This window comes from Notolabrus celidotus, chromosome 3 (genome assembly GCF_009762535.1).
Source record: "Notolabrus celidotus isolate fNotCel1 chromosome 3, fNotCel1.pri, whole genome shotgun sequence".
Classification (NCBI taxonomy): domain Eukaryota; kingdom Metazoa; phylum Chordata; class Actinopteri; order Labriformes; family Labridae; genus Notolabrus; species Notolabrus celidotus.
Window position 1 is genome coordinate 26376490 of NC_048274.1, and position 21788 is coordinate 26398277.

The following is a 21788-nucleotide window of genomic DNA, read 5'->3' on the forward strand; positions in this document are numbered from 1 at the left end:
GGCAAGCACATCAGAGGCTTTTGCCCTCTTTAATGTACTTGAAGCTTAAATTTGTTGCTGCTTTGATGATCGTCTTGTCCCTATTTGTGTTGATATTTCCCCTTTTTGCTTGTCCATTTTGGGCATAGTTGAATTACTGACAGTAAGGCTACATTAAAAAAAATACATGTTTATTAGCACATTTCTGTGCAATACTGGCAGCATGTAAAGGGTATTCAAACTCTTGTGTATTTTCTGACATGTACAACATATAAACACGCAAATACAAACCCACATATTTGCAGCTGATCAAAATATAAACCTCCATCGAGACAGTTTTTAATGTTTCACTAAAAGCCTGTTAAGAAAAGCAATAAAGCATCTAAGTTTTTATTATGTACAACTCTGCTGTTATTCTTTCTACTATCATACTCCATGACAATAAAATATTAATCTGGACTGTCTGGACTTTTAAGATCAACTTGCATCAAACAGGAACAAGTGCATACTTAAAATCCAACTAACTTTCTTTATTGTTTCTACTTCTAACTAAAGCTTGAACAGTAATGAATAAAAAAAACTTAGAACATTCATTCTGATGCTGAATATAATTTCTGCACAAGCATATTTTGATGTAAATCAGTCCATCCTCAACACAAAGTGCATGTGAGGAAGACAGCAGCCTCTTATTTTTCTGACACAGCCGCGATACATCTACCTATGCTAGAAGCATGTGGGCGTACAGACAGGCGCTCAGCTCTCAAATGCATCTGAAAGCATCAATATCACATTTCCTGTGGTCTTTATTTCCAAGCAAAAGCACAAGGTTTAACCCTTTTGGCTCACATGCCATGTTGATGTGGTTCTTTGCACATTGACTTGTGCTCCTCACAGCATTGTAAGGATCAGTGTTGTGTATTCGGAGTGCAGAACCCTTAGTGTTTGACCAAAGCTAGAGCTTTATTTGATTAAATGTTCCATATCTGACAGTTTAGGGTCTGATTTACATCAAATAAGATATTTTTTTGTTTGAAATGGGTTTTTTTTCATTAAGATAAAGCACAGAAACGTGTTTACAAAACAAAAATGTGTTGTATAGTCAGTCACATTGGCTATCCTTAAAATGCTTACTAAATAGTTATATGTATGTGCAACAGCTTTAAGTACAGCACACATGAAAGTTGCATGAAATATATCTACGTGTAACACAAATTTGACTTAAAATTCAGAAAAATGCAAACAAATTTGAATTATAATATGGCTCTGAGAGATTATTAACATATTGCAACATCATTGTGTCAAATAATGCAAAGAAGAAAAGTAAATTACTGAATCAAAATGTTCCTGTTGCATAATAAAGTTTTAGATTTCCAAAATCCCATGGAATTTTTCCTTCTTCACACGTATTAAGAAAAGAAAGCAATAAAAAAAAAACATTAAGTATTATACTAATTATTTCAAATCAATTTTAATTGACTTCTTATGAAATCATATTACAAATAAATCATTGCACTAATATGTGGCAGTCATACGACTTCCCTGAACTTTCTCCTATGTGGACCCGCCCGTGTCTAATTGAGGTTACCTGCGCCTCTTATCTGCTCAGATGACCTTTGAAGGGAAAAGATAAAGAGAACAAATTGTGTGGGAGGCTGTAGATGTGGTTTGTGATATTATGTTCTTGTCAAGAAAGTTATGAAGGAAGAAAAAAACAGCATCTGCCCCCACACTGGTCCTGTTTGAGAGAGGTGTCACTCTTTCAAGGATTGGGGTTTGCACACACTGCAGAAATGCAACACAGCGCCTTGGCAACACACGCAATGTTCACTAAATGTCAACAAAGATCAAATTGCACACAGCTCTGTATCAGAATGTCAGCTGATAAAGAATTAAAGACTTGTGCAACTGTTACATGAGTCTGGGGTAAGACGTTTTAGGGTTTGCATTTCTCCAATAATTAACACATTAAAATTAATTTTAATCTTAATTTGATGTTTAATGGCCTGCTTTTTTTGTATGGTGACAAACAGATAGCAGTATGTCTAAATAGAGTGTCAGATTGGATTGGTGCAAAGAGTGCTCTAGCATAATTAATCTGTGACAAATAGTGTGTTTTTGCATGAAAAAGAAAACTTGAAATAAATGTTGCAGACTTGGAAGACAGTGCAGAAACTTGCTTACACTACCTTAATTGAGATTTCAGGTGACTTAAAATCTTCCTGGTTGATTTATGCTGCCCTCTATTGTTCAAACTGAGAAACTGACTGTTTACTTCTATTACTTATTCATTCACATGCCTCCTTTTAGAAAATCACATACCAAGAATCTTGTTAGAAATACTGAAGCAGCGTGCATATCAATAATTATTATGAGTATGTTTAAGTGCTCATATTTAATAAACGAACAGATTCCAATATATAAAGGTAACCAGTGTGTGTCCATCTCAGTTATGTCAGGAGACAGTAATCAGACACAGGCCCACAGGGATTCCAGCAGCTACAGCATTAGTTTACTCAACATGTGACAGACAGTCTATTACTGAAAGTGTGTGTAATGTATTATAGCCACAGTAAATCAATCAATGAGCCCGTTCATTCAGCACATGGGAAGGGTAGATCAATGCTAGCACTGACGCAGACAGCTGATTGGTTTCTCTTATGCTGGTTATACATGTAATAAAGTAATTTTCAAAGAGTTATATGATGGGATTATGAATTTTTTAACCAAACTCAATAAGGGACAATCTTCCATGCAGGCAGGGCCAAACAGAAGAGACTTGTACCCCTTTTGGTCCCCTCCCTGGATGCATGCCGGGTTAGATTAGTCTCCTTTATATTAGCTTTCATTCCCAGTGGCAAAGCAGCGGCACTGGATTATCCCCCTCAGTACCCCAGGAAGAGAAAGAAAAAAAGGGTTTCCTGTCTTACACACAAGTGTAGGCTATACATACCAAGTCAACATGCTAAAAAATATATTTAAATTCTATTATGATACAAAAAGTATATCTTTTATTTGGCTAGGCCACCGTTTCCATACCGAAAACAAGTGTATTTCTGGTGCCTTGAGGCTTGGGTTTTGCTGAAAAGGATTGACCAGATCTCGGAGTGACATGGGCACATATTGATGGTCACCGTTGTGTCGATGACTGAGCTCTTTCTCACCCCTCGCTAATCCATTACAATCTCTGGTATTACTGTACCTCAGGCAGTGCTGATTCATAGGGTTAGTGATCAGCTGATTGATTTAGCGTTAGAGCAGACAAAGAATATACAAGATTTTGAAGTACGTTAGACAAAGACACAATACCTAAAAATGAACATTTCATTTGTTTTGTCTGCGATTGGAATTGTATCACACGAAAATGGAAATTAGAATCGTGTAATAATAATTGGCATGACTTTTTTCTGGCAACAACAGTTTTAGACTAATATGACGTTTTTGTTAGTGGTGTTAATATGCTGGTTTTCCATTCTGCTTATTGGAGCATGTCTTGAAGCATGAGATCAGACTTGCAGAGTCAGTCCCGTGTTTTATGTCATTACTCAAGACGCATTTTTACAGGAAAGCTTTTATTGTGTGATTTTATTTAATTTTAGCTCTGATTTTAAGGGTCTGTTTTATAAGTTTGTATGGTTTTTAAGCTTTTATTTCATTTTCCTTTTTATCTCTTCATTTTGTTCTGCACTACGTCTTGTATTATTATTATTATTATTATTATTATTATTATTATTATTGTTATTCGAGGCAAGTATAATATCATATATTTAATTCATTTGTGAAAATCGTTTATTACTCCTCCTTTTTGAAATACTTTTAGCATTTTTAAAAAATTTAAATAAAATTTGCAAATACTTTTCTTTGTTCCTAATTTCTGTGAATTTGAGTGAAATTAGAAAGAAAAAAATATTGGCGTTTACGTCAACAGTCCACGCACATGTGACGTCATCAGCAGTCGCCAAAAAGCATGGCGATACAGCAGCTGTCAAGAAAAGGAAGATGCTAATATATTCGCCGTGTTTCGTTATTCAGATGCCCCTTTTACGATCCAACGTGTGTTTACATTTTTCATCTTGTAATTTAGTCGAGCTTTTTACCAACTAGAAGATATTTAGCCCCTGACAACCCACATAAAGACGAAAATGCAGTCCGTGAAGGTCGGCTACCTGGCGTTAGCGTCCTCAAGAGCTCTGTGCTCAGGTAGGCTTTTCACCCCTATTTTTATGAAATCATCGGCCTGCTGTCGTGTTCATTGTTCTGTTCATCAGACTCGCTTCTGCCAAACTGCTACTAAACCAGGAGAGACCCCAGTGATCCGCATTCCTCGCTACTTGCAGAAGCAGGTAGAAAACGTGAAACAGACTCGAGGCAAAAACAAGATCAACACCATCAAAGCTGGCAAGCTTCTGATCCAGAGCAGAAACCCAGTCATGAATCAGTCTGCGGGATACATACTTGGTAAGTTCGAGCAGCCCGTCCTCTGCTCCAAAGGATGGAAACATAACAGATCATTCGGGGACTATTTCACCATCAACAACATCAAGACTGTCGCACCTTTTGTTGCTGAGTATCAGAAGGAGGACACTGCTGAACAAAAGACAACAGGGACATTTCATAAATTCCGCATCTGCAAGGAGCTGGTGGAAGTTTTGGACAGAATGAATATAACTCATCCCACCACTGTACAGCAGCAGACCATCCCCAAAGTAATGAGAGGGCACAATATTCTCTGTGCTGCAGAGACAGGCAGCGGTAAAACACTGACCTACCTCCTGCCTCTTGTTCACAGACTGCAGGCTGATAAAAAGTCAGAGATGGATGATGAGAACCAGCGTAAGATTAGCGCTGTGGTTCTTGTGCCTTCCAGAGAGCTAGCTGAGCAGGTAGCAGCTGTGTCCAGAGCTCTTTCTGCTCCTTTTGGCTTGCTGACCAGGACTGTGGGAGGGGGGCGAGGTGTAGGACACATCAAGATGGTCTTTAAGAAGGATCAGCCCGACATTTTGGTGGCTACGCCTGGCGCTCTGGTGAAAGCCCTGCGTAGACACTGCCTGGACCTGAGCGAGTTGAACTTCTTAGTTGTGGACGAGGCTGACACCATGTTCGACCCCAGCTTTTCTGAGATGCTGAATGACATCCTGCTCAGCACGAATATCGCTAAGGATCCCACAGAAACACGAGGCCCGGGCCATAAAGCTCAGCTGCTGGTGGTGGGGGCGACCTTCCCTGGTGGTGTTGGGGAAGTGATCAGTCAGGTGACAGATTTAGGCAGCATGGTGGTTATAAAGAGCAAGATGCTGCATTACCTCATGCCTCATGTGAAGCAGACTTTCCTGAGAGTAAAGGGTGCTGACAAGATTCTGGAGCTCCACCAAGCTATAAAGCTACTACAGCAGGAAAAAGAAGGAGGTTCTGTACTTGTGTTCTGCAACAAGTCCTCCACTGTCAACTGGCTAGGCTACTCACTGGAGGAGATGGGAGTCCAGCACGCACGTCTGCAAGGGGAGATGCCCGCTGTTGTGCGCTCAGGGACCTTCCGCTCCTTCCAGAAGGGCACAGTGGAGGTGCTGATATGCACAGATATTGCTTCACGAGGCCTGGACACATCTCAAGTGCGCTTGGTGGTCAACTATGATTTCCCAGAATCCCACACAGACTACATCCACAGAGCAGGACGGGTGGGGAGAGCAGGAGGGGTGGAGGATGGGGAGGTGCTCAGCTTTGTCACTCATCTATGGGATGTAGAGCTGGTTAACACCATTGAGACAGCTGCACGGAGGAGAACAAGTTTGCCGGGGATGGAGTCAGATATTAAGGAGCCACAACCCAAAGTAACAGAAGCAGAGGAGTAGAAGAGTGTTTAAGTGATAACAAGCTGAAAATTAATAAATGTACAGGCAGATGAAAAGAAACGGCAAGTCTTGTTCAGGCTGAAACCTGGAGTTCTGCTTAAAGAGCTTAGTCCTGATACCTGCAAAGATCTAACATAAATAGTTGTTTCTAATTCATGAAAATTTGCACAACACAGTGTCTGCTTTTTGTCTTTTTTTCCCTATAATTTGAAAAAAAAAATGTTAGAATGTATAACCCCTGATGTAAATAATGTTTGTATTTATGATGACTCATGTCAGTGAAATTGTCATCACTGTATTTTCAATAAACAGATGTTACTTTTGCTAAAAGGTGCTGTGATTTCAAATTAAAATCAAGCTTCGTAATATCCAGAACATGTTTTTCTCTAACAAAAAACTATTCATCTGAGCTATTTCAGTTTGTAGTTTGAACCAAAGTTTACTGCATTTTCAGAGCAAAAGCCTGAGTTTAATTCTCAACTATTTTCAAATGTGTTCAGGCTCATTTGAAACTCATTAGGTTGAAATATTTCTTCTTTTAAAATAAAGTTTACTGGGGCGCTGTTTACTGGCAGGTTCTGGCATTGACCATTTGCTGGATGTCTTCCCCCATTATCTACTCCCCACACTTTCTGTTTCTCTCCAGCTGTCCTATCAAATTAAGGCAAACATGCCCCGAAATATATTACTTAAAAAAATAATATAAATCTTACAAATATGAGATGAGATTCCACTCCCACTGTTTGAAATCAGGTCCTTTTCTGGCTGCTTCTAATTGACAGGTAATGACTTTTGGTAACCTGGCATTAAAACACTTTGCTTTATAATTTTACACTATACTATACTAGACTGTACTACACCAAACCAAACCAAACACTATCTAATTCATCATTAAAATCAGCAACAGACATCATGACATAGACAGATTGCCGTGAAACTACAGTTTACAGGAGCTGAAAAGAACAAAAGATAACTTTGTCTTAACCATTAAGCCTTTAATTTGATCATATCTGTCATGTAGTGAAATTCTTAAATCACTGGAGTATTCAGGTAATCTGAGATTTTTTTTCTTACACATGTACTGAGCATGTTCAACCACAAGGGGGTGACATTGGTTTGTTTTTAGCTTCTGCATATGATCAGCAGGTTTGTCCGTTTCACCATGTTTCAACTTCTGTGCTTTGTTCTCTTTATTATTAACTTTGCTCATGCTCACTAACAAGCTGGTCCAATTGATTGTTTCTTGAAGGTTTTCTTGATTCCACTACCTTTTATGTGTGCTTTCCAGAAACCTCAGCTCTTCATTAATCCTTAGTGGAGTTTGATACAGGCTAAAACTTGACCTCACTTCTGCAGGTTTGCTGTTCTTGGAAGATTCTCTGTTCCCTTCTTCAAAGCCAATGGGTGTGTTGTTGAAATGAAACCACAAAAATTAAAATTTACCCGAGTGAAGAAAACTTCAGTCGTATTTCAAAGGTAACAGCTTCACCTGTAATCCGGGTGTAATAGAAACTGGTTCTGTGTGTTGTTCAAGTTTTTTTTTCAGGATTTCAGATAAAATCCCCCAGTAAATACTTCTTCCAGGAAACAGTGCATACTTTTATTTTGAAGAGGCTTGGTGCGTGCTCGGGTTACATACCTGCTGGTTTATGCTGAGTGTTTGTGGCCATATAGAGATTACAGTAGTGAACGGACCTGAGTGTGAGATGGAAGGACAGACGTGTTAATAGTTCTTTCAGTAACAAGGGGCTTCCATCAGAATGTCTGGAATCTAGCCAGGATTGTCCCGCTGGGGCTCAGGTCAACATGTTGAAGCTTTACCCCCCTGTAGGGTTCACATTTCACCCAACTGTACCCTGACAACAAGGACCCTGTCTCCAAGTATAGCATGGGGAGAATATTCCTCCAATCCCTGCATTTATATTTTTGTCTTGACTTAACTCAACTGACCCTTGCAAAAATGCCGTCATAAACACTCTCAAATGTTTCACTTCCAGTAGGTTGTGCGCTCAGTATGAAGTATTTTTTTGTTGGAAATAGTTTTAGGCCACAGATCTAAGCTTTCAAGGGCCACACCCCAACTTCACACCTGATCAGTTTACTAGCAGTACTTCACAGCCTGTGAAAACAGTTGTTAATGTCTTTTGTGGCTCCCGAGGTGTTATCTCAGTTTAGGGTTTGTGATAATGCATTTAAAGTGAAAAGCTAAAAAAAATCTGATTCTGGGTTCTAATTATTTTATTATATAGCCTATTTGCACTGTCACTCAATAGTGTAACTAGAAGTATAATGTGTGACACCACGACCAGTTGGCCAATCATAGTCAGATAAGACTTTCTTAAGTACGTTGTGCAAACTTAAACCTCTGGTGCACTTAGAACTTTCCACTAAAATAGGAGTGTGTCATCAGCATTTAATGTCTTGAAACCAACCCTGGTTGCCAGATTAAAGATAATTCAGTCAGACGGGCAGGAAATGTAGACATCAGAAACTAATCAATCAAAGTTTCTTCTACATAAATCAAATCTAATCTCATATAATCCAGCCAGACTCCTTTAATGTGTCCTCAGATATGTCACAAGAGGGTTTTTTATTTAACTGACTTTGAAAGTGCCCTAATGTAACCTAAGGGAAGTTCAAAACTAAACTGCTGGAGTCCTCCTTGAGACGTTGGTCCGCACTACCCAGTCAGAAGTAAAACAAACAGAGAGCATTTCTGAGCTTCCTCTCAAATATTTGAGCAGGTGGTGTTGTTTGGTTGTCTCTCACAGGGGAATTTCCCTTTTTTCTTGCCTTGTGTTTTGTCTTGAAACCATCAGGTCCCTTAAAGGAAACTTTCACATTATTAAATGCTCCTGTTAGAAGATCCTGTTTTTACCTGGTTAAACAAACAGACACAAATTAATGCTGATGCCTCTTTATGTGATACAAAAGCAAACATGACCATCAGTGACAAGACTTCCTATTTCTGTGTTATTATTTTTAATGTTTGAAACTCCTGTGGGGGCGCGGATGGCCTTGTAGTTTAAGCGTGCACCCCATATACAAATGTATGGTGGCCCTGAAGGATAAAACAAATTTACAAAAGATGAAACACTTTTACAAAGTTGGAGACAAATTTACATTTTAGAAAACATTTTTACATTTTAGAAAACATTTTTACATTTTAGAAAACAAAATTACATCAGCAAAACCCTTTTACCAAGGACAAAACAAATTTACATTTAAGAAAACAAATTGACAAAAGATGAAATACAAATTATTGCAAATTATAAAAAATGCATTCAATCAATCTTAATCAATCAATGTTTATTTGTAAAGCCCCAAATCACAACAAACGTTATTTCAGGACACTATTACAAACATAACAGGTCTGGACCATACTCTATGTTATATTATGAACACCAAGACAGGATACAATCCCCTCTTACTGACAGGACTCAATCTTATCTAATCTTAATCCACCATGAGGATGGCACCTTGCAGTATTTAGCTAGTTACAGCGGCGAGGAAAAACTTCCTTTTAACAAGCAGAAACCTTGAGCAGACAGAGTTGGGGTTGGAAAGAGGGGTAGAGGAGAAGATAGATAGAGAGAGAGCGATGATATGGGGGAGTAGTAGTAGTAGCTGTTACCGCACAGTCTGGAACATCCACAGCAGCAGGATGTCTACAGCAGCGACTCAGAGGAACCTATGAGACAAGGGAGCTCAGGGACTCCAAAAAGGGCTATGGTTTAATGGGGCAGGAAGAGTTACCAGTAAGATACAAACTTGTACCAAAATTGTTACATAAAATGTACTTTCGACAGGTAGGGTGCAGAAGTTTGCTTGCAATTTTATTTTAGAATTTTTGATTACTGCGTTGGAAAAACATCTTATTATGGTCCTCTCCAAATTATGCTTGCATGAAAAATAAATAACAGGGGTGCTGGTAGCCTAGCGGTCTAAGCCGCCCAAATAGAGAGGCTATAGTCCCCGTAATAGAGGTTGCCGATTCGACTCCCTGCCGCAACCATTTGGTGCATGTCTTCCCCCACTCTCTTCTCCCTACATTTCGCTCTTCGGCTGTCCTATCCATACAGACAATAATGTCCCAAAATAGAATTAAAAATAACAATAATACAAAAAAACCCATTAAAATATAGGATTATCCATGATATGTGATGTTTAAATAGATATGATTAGTAAAACATTCATTCATCTGTGGGTGCCCACATTCTTTTTGGTACCCCTGTGACACCAAAGTAAAAATTAGAGATAGTCTGGACACTCAACTCAACTCAACTTTATTTATATCGCACCTTTCATACATAACAACATGCAGCCCAAAGTGCTTCACAGAATAACAGAGACAGAAAACAACAGCAGTGGTAAAAGTATAAAAGACATGATTATGAATAAAAATACTTTAAAAAATACAGTAAAATCAATAAAATAAGTAATAGTGGAAAGAAAAGTTTAAAATAAGGTAGCGTTATCAAGATCAGATGAATACAAGAAATAAATAGATAAATACATAATTAAATAAGATAAATAAATGTTAAAGCAATGGTTTAAATAATAATGATTAAAATAATAATACAAATAATACAAATAATAATAATGCAGTCCAGGGCTAAACATAAATTACTCCAAATTAACTCCCCTGGCTTCAGGGTAGATGTCATTTCAAGTGAATTACACCCCTAGAAAACACTAGCTACTCAGGACATGATCAGTATGGACCAGTTTTCATTCATAAAAAATATAATCCGTGATGCAGTTTTCTTTATATAGCCTATATCACAAAATAATATTATGAAATATTGATGCATCTCGCCCCCACTAATAGTCATCGCGGACGACGTAAGTGTGCGAATGGACTACAAACATTCTGTCCATTTAAAGTGACGCATTTCCTCTTTGCCCCACCGTGGATTATCTCTCCCCCCCTTCCCTTTTACACATACACGCTTACACACACTCACAACACACACACATCGTGCCGCTGTTCACACACCGTCCGGCCACTTGGAAATTTCCCTCAGCGCGGAGGATATTGTACTGCTGAGAAGAGTCGGTGTCGGCGAATGTGCATCTAGCTTGAAATGCTCCAGCAGAGGATCTGAAGGTAGGTGTACAACCTCCGTAATCGGCTTAATTCCGCTGCCCATCTCCCCTTTCAAGCAGACGTGGAGATCTGTCTGACCTTCTCTGCGACCAAAAGCTTCATAATAAACCCGCACACACACGCAGCGTGAGTCTGCCTGCTGCTGCTGCTGCTGCTTCTGCTAGATGGGAGGCTCTCTCTCTCTGTATGTGTGTGTGACTGCATTGCATCTCAGTCCTTTTTGGATGGATCGCTGATGTAAGTTGCTTTTCAGACGCTGCGAGGTTCATTTGAAGCAACGTAACTTGTGGAGCCTTAAATAGTCGACTTCTCCAGTTGCATCGGCGGGGTTTCTGGCGACTTTACGCACCGCAGGGCTGCAGCAGGGGGTCGCCTGGTGAGGATTTTATGTTGGGAAAGCTGCTGCTTTTTATGAGGCTGCAGGATTCAAGCATGTGGATAACGGAGGGTTTTGGTGCTCGTCTGGTGGGTGTACAGAGTCAAAGAGGCATGGAGAGTTCATGGAGGTTACATTGCACTGGCCAGGGGGAGAACGCAGCCTCCGCCATGTTAAGTTACTATCTCATTCAAGCTGCTACAGGCAATTCTTCCCAACTTTTACATTTTCTGTTATCGAGAATTACAAGGACGAAACGCACACATTAAAGGAGAGGGGAGGGGGGCACCTGTGCAGAGCATGTGGTTGGTTGATATTCCCTTGCTAACCTGCGCGCGAGCTTATCGTCGCCAAGGAGATCATTAAAGCAGCATGGGAGGATAAATGTGAAGTGCGACATGTAGGATAATGAAGAGCGTCTCTGCAGCAGGTTACGTTGTTTGAATGGTGAGGATGGCAGCTGTATCGGCTCTATTGCCACACCCCTTCATAGACCGGCTCTCCATACTCCATTTGCACAGTTAAAAGGACCAATCACATGCTTCTCATATCTGTTGTGTTACTACTGCAGGGGGGAACCTCATGATGTGTCCCCAAGGGATTGATCTGAATTGGAACTTGTTTGTGTGCCAAGTTTGTGTTTTCAGATCAATACCATCTATGGTAGAATTGTAGTCAGTGGATCAATCAGTTGTGTGTGTGTGTGTGTGTGTGTGTGTGTGTGTGTGTGGCTGTGAGCTTGTTATAGGAGGCAGATGTGACAGGTCAGATGTCTGTGGTGTTTGATGTGCAAGTGAGCTTCTCTGGCAGTCTAATAGGGAAAAAGTTAACTGTAGCCTGAAGCTGCCCCTCTCACACACTCACACACACACACACACACACACACACACACACACACACACACACACACACTCCTTTCCTCTGTCCCCCTCTGGCTTGTCAGAAAAAAAGACACATGACCTTATAGGCTGCAGGCTCCAATGTGTGTGTAATGCCTCAGGAACGGCTGCCTGGTTTGTTACACATCCTCCAGGTATGTCTCAACATCAGTCTGAGATCTATTTGGCATTTAGGAAATGCATTTTCTTCTTTGACTCTGCTGCAGTTTTTGAAGTATATTTTCCTATAAATCTATAGTTACTAAAGGTGTGAAGAAAATTGCAGCAGTGTGAGAATGTCATCCCACATCCTCAGGTTGCCCTATGTTAAAATCTGTCCTTTCAAAATGGCAGCCCCCGTCTAATGAGCCGAGCCCCCTGTTCTCCTGTGCCGGTCGCTTCTGCTTCTGTTTCATCTCCGTGAAATGTCATTTTCCAAAGCCTTGTATTTAACTGATGCTATCAGCTGCCACTGCCAGTGCTGCTAAGTATTCAAGCTCTGCCACCAGCCACAGCACTGATCATTTATTAAACTGACCAAACTCCATCTGACTCTCCTGACATTAAAGCAGCAATCAAGAGCTTTTTCATTATATTAGCTACTGCGCTACCCTTTTGGAGAATGTGTTTATGCATCCATTATGCTATAAGTAGTTTGAAACCAATCTTCTTCAAGTAGAGTGATCAACAAATACACTCTTCAGGGTTGTAGCTGTTCAGTTTTTTAGTGCTGAATTCAACAGCACAGGAATAAAATAAGTGTGAATCACAAAGGAGGTACTCCGGTAATGATGCTCAAGTCTGCACATTATGAAAGCTGAACCCATATTAACTGCTTTACATTCATAGGATGCTTTTAAATTAATATTTTAATGACTGTTTGTGCACAAGCTGCACTCTAAAGCCCTATTGCCCTTACATAAGCTAACATCAAGATACAACAGCAAGAATTAATGACTCAATTCTGAAGCTTGGTCTGTTGCCTTGAGGCACAATTTTCATTGCCATGTGCGCTCCTGGCTTGTAAAGAAACTTCAAGGCCAAACTCATCCAGAAGTGGAAGGGTTACTCATCAGCAGCACATGGCTAATTTATTGATCCGTCTGTTTGTTCTGCATGAAAACAGGCCTGTGTTGTCAGCATAGACCACAGAGGGAAAGTAATGAGCAACCCATAATGGCACTTAAATCACAAGCGGCACAATAGTAAGACAGCTGACAGCAGTTTGTTCTTCATCCAAGTAACTATACTGAACAAACAGGAAGTGATAGAGTTTAGGGGTTACAGTCTGCAAGTACAATTAATATGAATAACAGGCTGTTCCCCACGAGAGACCGGAAGGGCTAGAGGAAGAGGGAGGTAATGCTTAGCAATAGTTTTCCTTTGACATTTGTTCTACAATTGTTCTGACAATAAATTAATCTTCTTGATACAGTAGGTGGCTGAAGACTATGCCATTACCCTGCTTGTGTCACAAAGCAGCCCCAAGTTGGTCACCTGGAACTGGTAACATGTTTTTATGGGTCTCAGAGCCTAAAAGTAATCCTTTGGAAAGGGGTTGCTGGGTTGATGATGGATGGCAAAATGACCATACTTTGCTTATTCGCTTATACTTGTTGAATTTAAATTCAAGACTGTGCCAGAATGATCTTATGATCTTATTGTCTATATAGAGTTTAAAGCTGCTGTGAGAAATATGGTTCTCAAAATACCAGAATTTTACACGTTGACACAATACTATTTTGATACCACAGCAACAAGAACTAACCTCCTGTCACCCACAGTGGAGTGTCTTTTTATTTATAACCACACTGAAAACAGTGCTGGTTCAGAAAAAGTCACCCAACACAGACCCAGCAGTTGATATACTGATGAATAATACTGCATTTTCTGTTTCATTGCTTTTTTTTCGTAAGCAATGCTTGCTCTTTTCACTTTAATTAAATATAATGCAACCACCATCGCTGTTCTCTTGCTTTGGCTTGGAAACTTGACTGTGAATCTGTCTTCTTCATTAGCTTTGGTACTTTTAAACACTATCTGATGTAAAAATGACTCCAATTGACTTGTTCTATGTAGTGCTGGACAATATTGAAAAATATGTTATCATGGTAACCTTTTTAATATCAGTTGATATTGATAATTTTCACAATAAATATTAAATCATTCTTTCATATAATTTTAAAGGCAGATTTTTTCTCCGGAGTGAATGTTGAAGAAACCAGATGGTTTGTTAGCTTGTATCTGGGATTTAGTAGTCTAGTAAATAGCCAAAATATCTTAACTAATGAAGTTTAGTGGCCTCTCATGTCATGCATGTTTTCACTCTGCTATGAGCTAGTAAGCTTTGTGTTTTCTTCAGTATCGCTGTTGCTTGTTTCAGCTGTGTTTATATTCCGCTCCAAACATCTTTAAGCCCGCCTACCTCTCACCCTGTGACATGATTGGCTGTTCCATGCTGACTTCTTCTTCTGTTTAATGTTAGGTGGGAACTAGCGCCTAAGACACATAGCGCCCCACCCCTATCCAGTGGTTAGGGGGTGTAATGACAGGTTTAAAAATATCAACGTTTTATTATACATTTTATATGTATATTGAGAACAATAGTGTCACAATAATTATCGTTATCGTTTTATCACCCAGTCCTAGTTCTATTCCATATTTTGACAACCTTAGTGAGGAACTTTTGGGATGTGTTGAATTTGGCAGCTCTGGGGGACAAAGTGGGATGATTTATCTTTTTGCTGGTCTTATCCTGTAAATGTGTGAATTGCGTTTTTTTGTCCTCTTCATTTAAATTGTTTACATGCAACTCGCACTACACCTTTGGCATGAAAACATTTTACGAGGGTGCTTTCTGCAGCATGCAGTTATTCGCCTCATCTGACTCTAACCTAGGAGAGGTGAGAGACATTTAAAATAACCATATAGAAATATTAAATCTTCATGCTAAAAACACATTGCAGGAGCTTGAGAATTAAATTAAGTGTAGTTGTTACCTTCATTGTCACCAAATGAACTTTGACTCCATAAGATCTTGAGATTCAAGTTTCAACCCTCCAGTGCAGCACGTTTAACCAGCTGCTGTTAATGTAGATGAATGCTTTTACAAATGGCCACCAACACACACACACACACTAGAGACATTGGTTGTGTAGACGTGCTTACTGTCTTCATTTTGAGGGGGAAAAAAGGTCTGAATGGAGGAGGAGGAATGTCTGGCCTAGTTCAAGTTAACAATATCACAGAATTTCACACTTGGTTGTGACCAGGCCAAGGCATGCGTAACCTTAAACATAAGAGTCAAATCACAAGATTCCAAGCAGGGCTTCCTGTGAGAAACAGGGCCCCTCTGCAATCTTGACTTAGTTCAGAATTGAAGTCAAAACCCCTTTGTTTTTCTCTACATGCTCCCTTATCCTGGCCACAACCTTTAACTGAAAAAAGGCCGTAAATAGTACAGAAACATGGTTTACGAATCATGTTAGTGCTGCACGAAACTTTATGTTCGTCCTCGTCATTTGAAAAGGAAAATCATGAACAACAAATGAGGAAGCAATTTCAACCATCAAAGAGCAATTATATTTGGAGATTGATTACACATTTGAAAGGTTTTTTGCCATTTATAATGAGATTTTATCCATCCCCCTTGATTCTGGTCATTGTTGGTTGCATGCGGCAGAGGCTGCCTTGTTGGCAAATCCAATCTCCTGTCTGTTTTTTCCCACCTCCCACTGAGTTCTGGTTTGCCTGCCTCCCACTCAGTCCACCATCTAATTTTCATTGCATCACAGATATAAGACGGTGCAGTGACTGCCTGCCTGCCGGTAACATGAAGAACTATTTCTGCACAAGTGGCCTTTGCTAATTGATTGGTTTTAAATCCTCAGTATGACTCAAGGATAGGACATGTTTGCTGTGTTTTTTTTTTTTCTAGTCTAAAATTAACCGTGAAGTATGTTTCAGGGGGAACAGTCTGTCTGAGGGGCGAACATACTGCAGCAATCTGTGTATGTGGTTGTGTGTGTGTGTGTGTGTGCTGTGATGTACTGTGATGTACATCAGTGGACCCCAAGTTTTGTTTAAAGATACAACATTTTGGTCATGTGGAGAAGTGTGGTGCAGCAGATGCTGGTCTCGTTGTCATAGTGATGAAGGATAGAAACTCATTCTGCCTACTACTTACTACATTTTGAATAGAGTTGTTCATTTTAAGTGAGACATCAAAAGAAAGCGTGTCCCCACTACAAATAGTGAACCCTCAGTTGTAAGTTTTCTGTAGAGTCATCACCATGTACTTATTAGATTGTTAAGAGCGTGAAGATCAAACCAAGTTAAGTCCTGACATGAAACCTGAAACATATGTGTGATGAAATGAGGGGAAGTCCATTTGTTTAAGTTTGGAGCTTTGAAATCAATACCAGCTATTTCTGTATTTGAGTGTCTTCTTTATTAGCTTCCCAGAACAGTTTGTCACATGACCTGTTACAGCTTTTTGGCTTTAATTTAGTAAACACAAGCTTAAGTGGTTTAAGTGCCTGCTCATGAATTCAGGATTGTCATCAGGCTCTAGTCATCATGCCTATTCCTGTCATTGAGTTATTTCATCTTTGTTGACTTGGTCAGTTTCCTTTTCGCTTTCCTTAGTAGTGATCTATTATGGCATCGGTACACAGACGTACTCTTTGATCGATACTGGCTTTAAAAAACACTTCAAAATAGATTTGGACTCATTTGGTCTCATCCAGCTTGATTTCAAAACCGCAGTTACATTTCAGGGTTTAGGCCAAAGTGAGCCGTCATGTTGAACCCTAGCTGAAAGTGGATCTGCTCTGAAATGTGGTTCAGGTTGCAGCTGAGCTCTTCTGCTATTACTGGAGTGCATCTCTGGCAGAAATCCCTGCTGCCATGGTTGCCACCTCGAGGCCTCATGCCTCTTAGTCACCAGGGCAGAAATGTAACCTAATCAGGTGTCTGCTGTTCCTGTTGCATGAGCACACTGCTCTGCAAACAGAAGCCCTTTGCACACATGCACTCCTAGGAACAAAAATATAGAAAATGTTAGAATGGTCTCCCCCAGACGCTTTCCAAAGATGCTTATTCCTTAGTATTCCTGTAAGATGAGGGGTGGGCGTGGGGTTCTGGAGGCAGGACATGACATAAAAAGGATGCTGCAGGAGCCACAGTGTAATGTTTACAACTAGACATGGGCTGGTATGAGATTCTGCCGGTGTGATAACCTTTAGCAATAATGTTAGGTTTCACGGTATCACAGGGTTAAGATTACAGTTCCGAAATGTGTTATTTTGAAATGTCTAGGACTCTGGGTAAAAAAAACTCAACCTTTTTATCTATTTAACACAATCTATTTCATTTTCAAACAATGTATAGGATAGAATACTTGGAACATAAATAAACATGTATTTCAAGTAATAGTAATGAAATAAATCATTGATAGATTTTATTTAAAAACGTTCACTAATAGTACTGCTACTAAAAACATCTCAAATAATCTTATATTGATTCTGTTATTTCAATGATGACTCACAAATAACTGCCCATATAATTGGCTTCTCTGTCTCTGTTATGATCATCTGACAAGCATCTTTGTCCCTAGTTACCTTGGTGACTAGTCCCGCCCCTTCTAGTTTATGATTGGTTGGCTTGAGCAGCAACACTAGCACCTTGTCGAACAGTACAGGCTATAGCAGATGGTGCGACCAATGATACACTGACTAGACACTCTGAGTGCACTGAATAAGACACTGGAGGCAGCAGGCACTTTGTTTTTGGGTGCTTTGAAAATTATTAAATTCCATATAAACCATTTCTTAACTTTTTAAATCATAAGTGGGTGCTAGAGAAGCAGTTTCGCTATCAGCCGTTGCTTACTTCCACTTTCCGAAACCAGAAATCCCGCGACGCCTGACCCAGCATACTGCGAAACAGATCCAACAAAACAGTCATACTACATACTACCTTCAAATGCAGTATGCAGTATGCAGTATGCAGTATGCAGTACATACTGTATGCAGTATGCAGTATGCAGTATGCAGTACATACTGTATGCTACATTCATATATGTAGCTGGCCGTTTCGATACAACTTAAGAGTATGATTGAAGCAGCTTCATTAACTCAACTAAGATAGAAATCGCCATCAATCCCGCCCATTGTTGAATTTTCCTGAATATTTCACCCCCAAAATTCCTGAATATTATCAGGAGTGTGAATACACCACGAGTGCAGATTAGCTGCTTTGTACAAAACGGTAGGACCCAACATCGTCGTGAACCATGTCACCTTAAGACTCCTTGTCATTTCTAAATATGCGTCTTCTGTTGCTTAAGGAACTAGAATTTTATTTTACGCCATCCCTCATCTTTTTGTACTACAGGCTATTTGATCTTGTGATAGTACCAAAAAAATAATGCTCAAAGTAACAGAAACATGTTCATTTCAGACAAACGGCTGGTTTGCTTCTGCAGATTGAGTCCACAGCTAGAAAGTGAACCCTGAAACACCCTCTCAACCACAAGTGCTCCAGAGCAAAGTGCTTTCTATCACATTCACTCAGTGGACTACTTGATGCCAAGGCCACTTGCTGTTGATATTTTTGGTATCTTATCCAGAAGGGTTTGTGTATGACTTTCACTCAACGCTATTCTGATAAATCACAAAATATGAGCCTATGACCTGTCTTGATTTTTTGGGGTAAATTTTACAAAGTGTTAAGTCCAAATCCATTTCCATTTGGTAGCCATATATTGCTCAAAGTGTAAGAGAAGAAAATGTAGCATTTAAATGGGATAAGATTTCATTTGGATGTGTAACAAAAAAATAAATGGGCATGAGTGAATACAGCTTTGATGGTTCTGCCATTGGAGACATGGGTCCATCATTGAGTTTCTAAGATGAGTTTCTTCTGAAGATCCCAGCAGTTGCTTGTAGGTGTGTCTGTTCCCGTAGTCATGAGCAAATGGTGAACTTGTTTGTACTTTGTTGACAGATTTCAACATTTGTGTATCTCATCATATTATTTTGGTCTCTGTGATGCTGTGGTTTGTGAAAGTAATCCTGTGTTGGAATTCCCCAGGAAGTGACTGAGAAGCAGCTCGTTGCTTTGTTGAGCAGAGCTGAGCGAACATTCTGGGAGTGCTGGAAATGTATCCCACCCCTCTGCTGCTGCTGCTCCTCAGCCCTCCTGCAGCCCGGGGCAGCTATTCTTGGTTTCTCTTGAGGATAAATTCTTGCTTAAAATATTTGGTAGCCAACTTGCAAAGGGAGTTACCCCCACTGTATAAGGCAGAGGGACTAAAATGGTCCAAGCACTGCAAATTAAGAAAGACCAAGTATTGAACATATGTGGGTGTTACGAACTGATTTTTGAAACCCAGAACCACTGTATCATCATATTTGGCAGTTCTTGTACAGTATATCCTATTCAAGAGGCTTTTATAATGAGCTCATTGTTGGCTGGATAAGGTTGGCCTTAAACCAACAAATAATCAGCAGATCTGAGTTAGGCCAAATAATTTACTTTGGGAAATGTGAAATCAAGAAAATAAGTTGTCACAGTCAAAATTATTTATTTTTGGTAATCAAGTAGTGAATCTTAAAATTCAACATGCTCTTTGTTTTTTTTAAGATGTTACATAAAGAATTTAACTATCTGAAAATTCCTGAGAAAGAACGCTGAGGAATCCATGATGAAGTAATGGAATCTTATTACCTAGCTATGTGAAATATACTAATGAAAACCCCACACTACAATAATTAATTATCAACAATAGAGTCAACCCCACGCGTCAAATAAAATCAATCTGTCGAAAGGAGTCCACCAATAGTTTACAATTTTTCCTGTTGGCAAAAACTTTCGTTTTCAATAGCCTCAGTAAAAACATGGAGGTTATTTTTAGTATTAGTCCCCCTTTGTTTGGAGAGAACAAATGTTATATCCGTGGTTAATGGCTGACCATTCATCAGCAGAAAAGAGAGGAGGGAACTAGTGAGGGATGTTAAAACCAAGTGGCAACCTCCGGTTTAAAAATATTGTCCAATGCGGAAGTGCTAAAAACTGCAGTTCATCGAGGATCCGCTTGAGGCTGGCTCCAGAAGTATCAGAAACCACATACACAAATAAAAAAAAAAACAACGATCTTTGCAGCAGAAATAAACATGTTTACAGCCTGGTACAAAAGACGAGTGTAGTCTGGATAGCCAATTTCTCGATGTGCTCTCACTGTGAGGGGGGTGAATCTTTTTCTAACGCAGCAATTTCGAAGATATTGAGATTACTAGTCTTCCAATTAGAGGCACAGCTGCCTGTGGGAACACTGCAGCTGTTGGCTAGGAGGCTCAAACTCCTTTACGTCACATTGGCTTGACAGAAGCAATATGGCTCCCGCCGACGATTGGTCTCAAAACAGCTCTTCAGAAACAGATGGGTGACGTCACGGATACTACGTCCATATTTTATACAGTCTATGTTTAAAACACACAAGGAGTTGAGCGAAAGAGAAATTGACCAAATTGAAGAAAACAGATACAAAGCAACCACAAACTGCAACATGCAGGCTTCAGCAGTGTTACAGGACTGGTTGAGTGTGAAGAAAATGCCATCAGAGTTAAACAGTTACAGATAAGAAGAATTTACATAAGTGCACTGTTATTTTCTGCATCCGTTAAGAATGCCAACAGAATTTTTAGACTTTGCGCGGTGAATGAAAGTGTAGCTTAATGTGTTTTGAGAACAATAAAGCAGGATAAATTATAGACTGTAACTTGAGGGGAATGTTGAGTTCAATGTTAATTTGACCTTCAACTAAGCTTATAAAAACACATTTTTTGCATTTTTAAATACATAGAATTGTCTTTAACTCAGCGCTTAGTGTCAACTTGTATCTATAGTTGGAAGACACTGGAAGGGTGATAAGAGGGATGATGTATAATGAAAGGTTGGTGAGGTGAGATGGAATCCCTTAAGAATGGACAGGTGCTTGTCTCATCCTGAAAGGATCTATTTTGCATCATCACCTGCTCACCATACATTATCCCTTAAATAGCTCATAACTTGTTTTATTGTTTACTTCTATTCTTCATTACCTGAGTTAGCCATATCTTACTATTTTACCTATATTTCAGGACTGTGGATTAACAGATGTTACAAATATATAGCATCACTTCCTTGTTAGTTCTGCAGTTTATCATAAGCACCTTTAATACTTAAAGCCACAACACTATAAAACAGGCTCCATGGCGAAAGCTGGGATTGCTCTGATGACATCACCAAGATTATTTTCTTGCGGTCTCTTTTACACAATGTTATTTTTCCTTTATGCATCTATCTGTGTTTCCCAGTGATGAGTCATGAGTTCTTTTGTTACACAATGCATCATATAGTGCAAATATGTAGCACCATTACACACTGTGAGATACTTGACTACGGGGGGGGGGGGATTTTGGCAAATGCAGTAAACTAACAGGATAAGCTTCATCTCTCCTGTGATATTTGAAAAATATCATCCATGACCCAAAAGGACCCAAAGCAATAAACTGTGCTCACTTTGTTTCCTCCTCTTGGTGTGCGACTCTTAGCTT

At 39.6% G+C, this 21788-nt stretch overlaps 2 protein-coding genes across 4 annotated transcripts in view; both read left to right on the forward strand.

Moving 5' to 3' along the window:
- Window positions 1-3920: 3920 nt before the first annotated feature.
- Window positions 3921-6155, forward strand: ddx28 (DEAD (Asp-Glu-Ala-Asp) box polypeptide 28). The gene is made up of 2 exons (XM_034680764.1): window positions 3921-4176; window positions 4276-6155. Exons 1-2 carry the CDS (start codon window positions 4119-4121, stop codon window positions 5823-5825), a joined length of 1608 nt encoding a protein of 535 aa, XP_034536655.1. The 5' UTR covers window positions 3921-4118; the 3' UTR covers window positions 5826-6155.
- A 4597-nt stretch (window positions 6156-10752) lies between these two features.
- tln2a (talin 2a) overlaps window positions 10753-21788 on the forward strand; it is a 116405-nt gene continuing 105369 nt past the window's right edge. Inside the window, exon 1 of one of the 3 annotated variants that reach the window (XM_034679957.1) lies at window positions 10753-10935. The gene's annotated coding sequence lies outside the window, so the exon portion shown is untranslated. Of the gene's footprint in view, window positions 10936-11154; window positions 11173-21788 lie in introns of those variants that run through there. The other 2 variants (XM_034679959.1, XM_034679958.1) reach the window with 2 other exon arrangements.

Coding starts and splice junctions, on each gene's coding strand:
- ddx28 (XM_034680764.1), top strand. CDS start 4,119: ATGCAGTCCGTGAAGGTCGGCTACCTGGCGTTAGCGTCCTCAAGAGCT. Junction 4,177..4,275: donor CTCAAGAGCTCTGTGCTCAG/GTAGGCTTTTCA, acceptor CTACTAAACCAG/GAGAGACCCCAGTGATCCGC.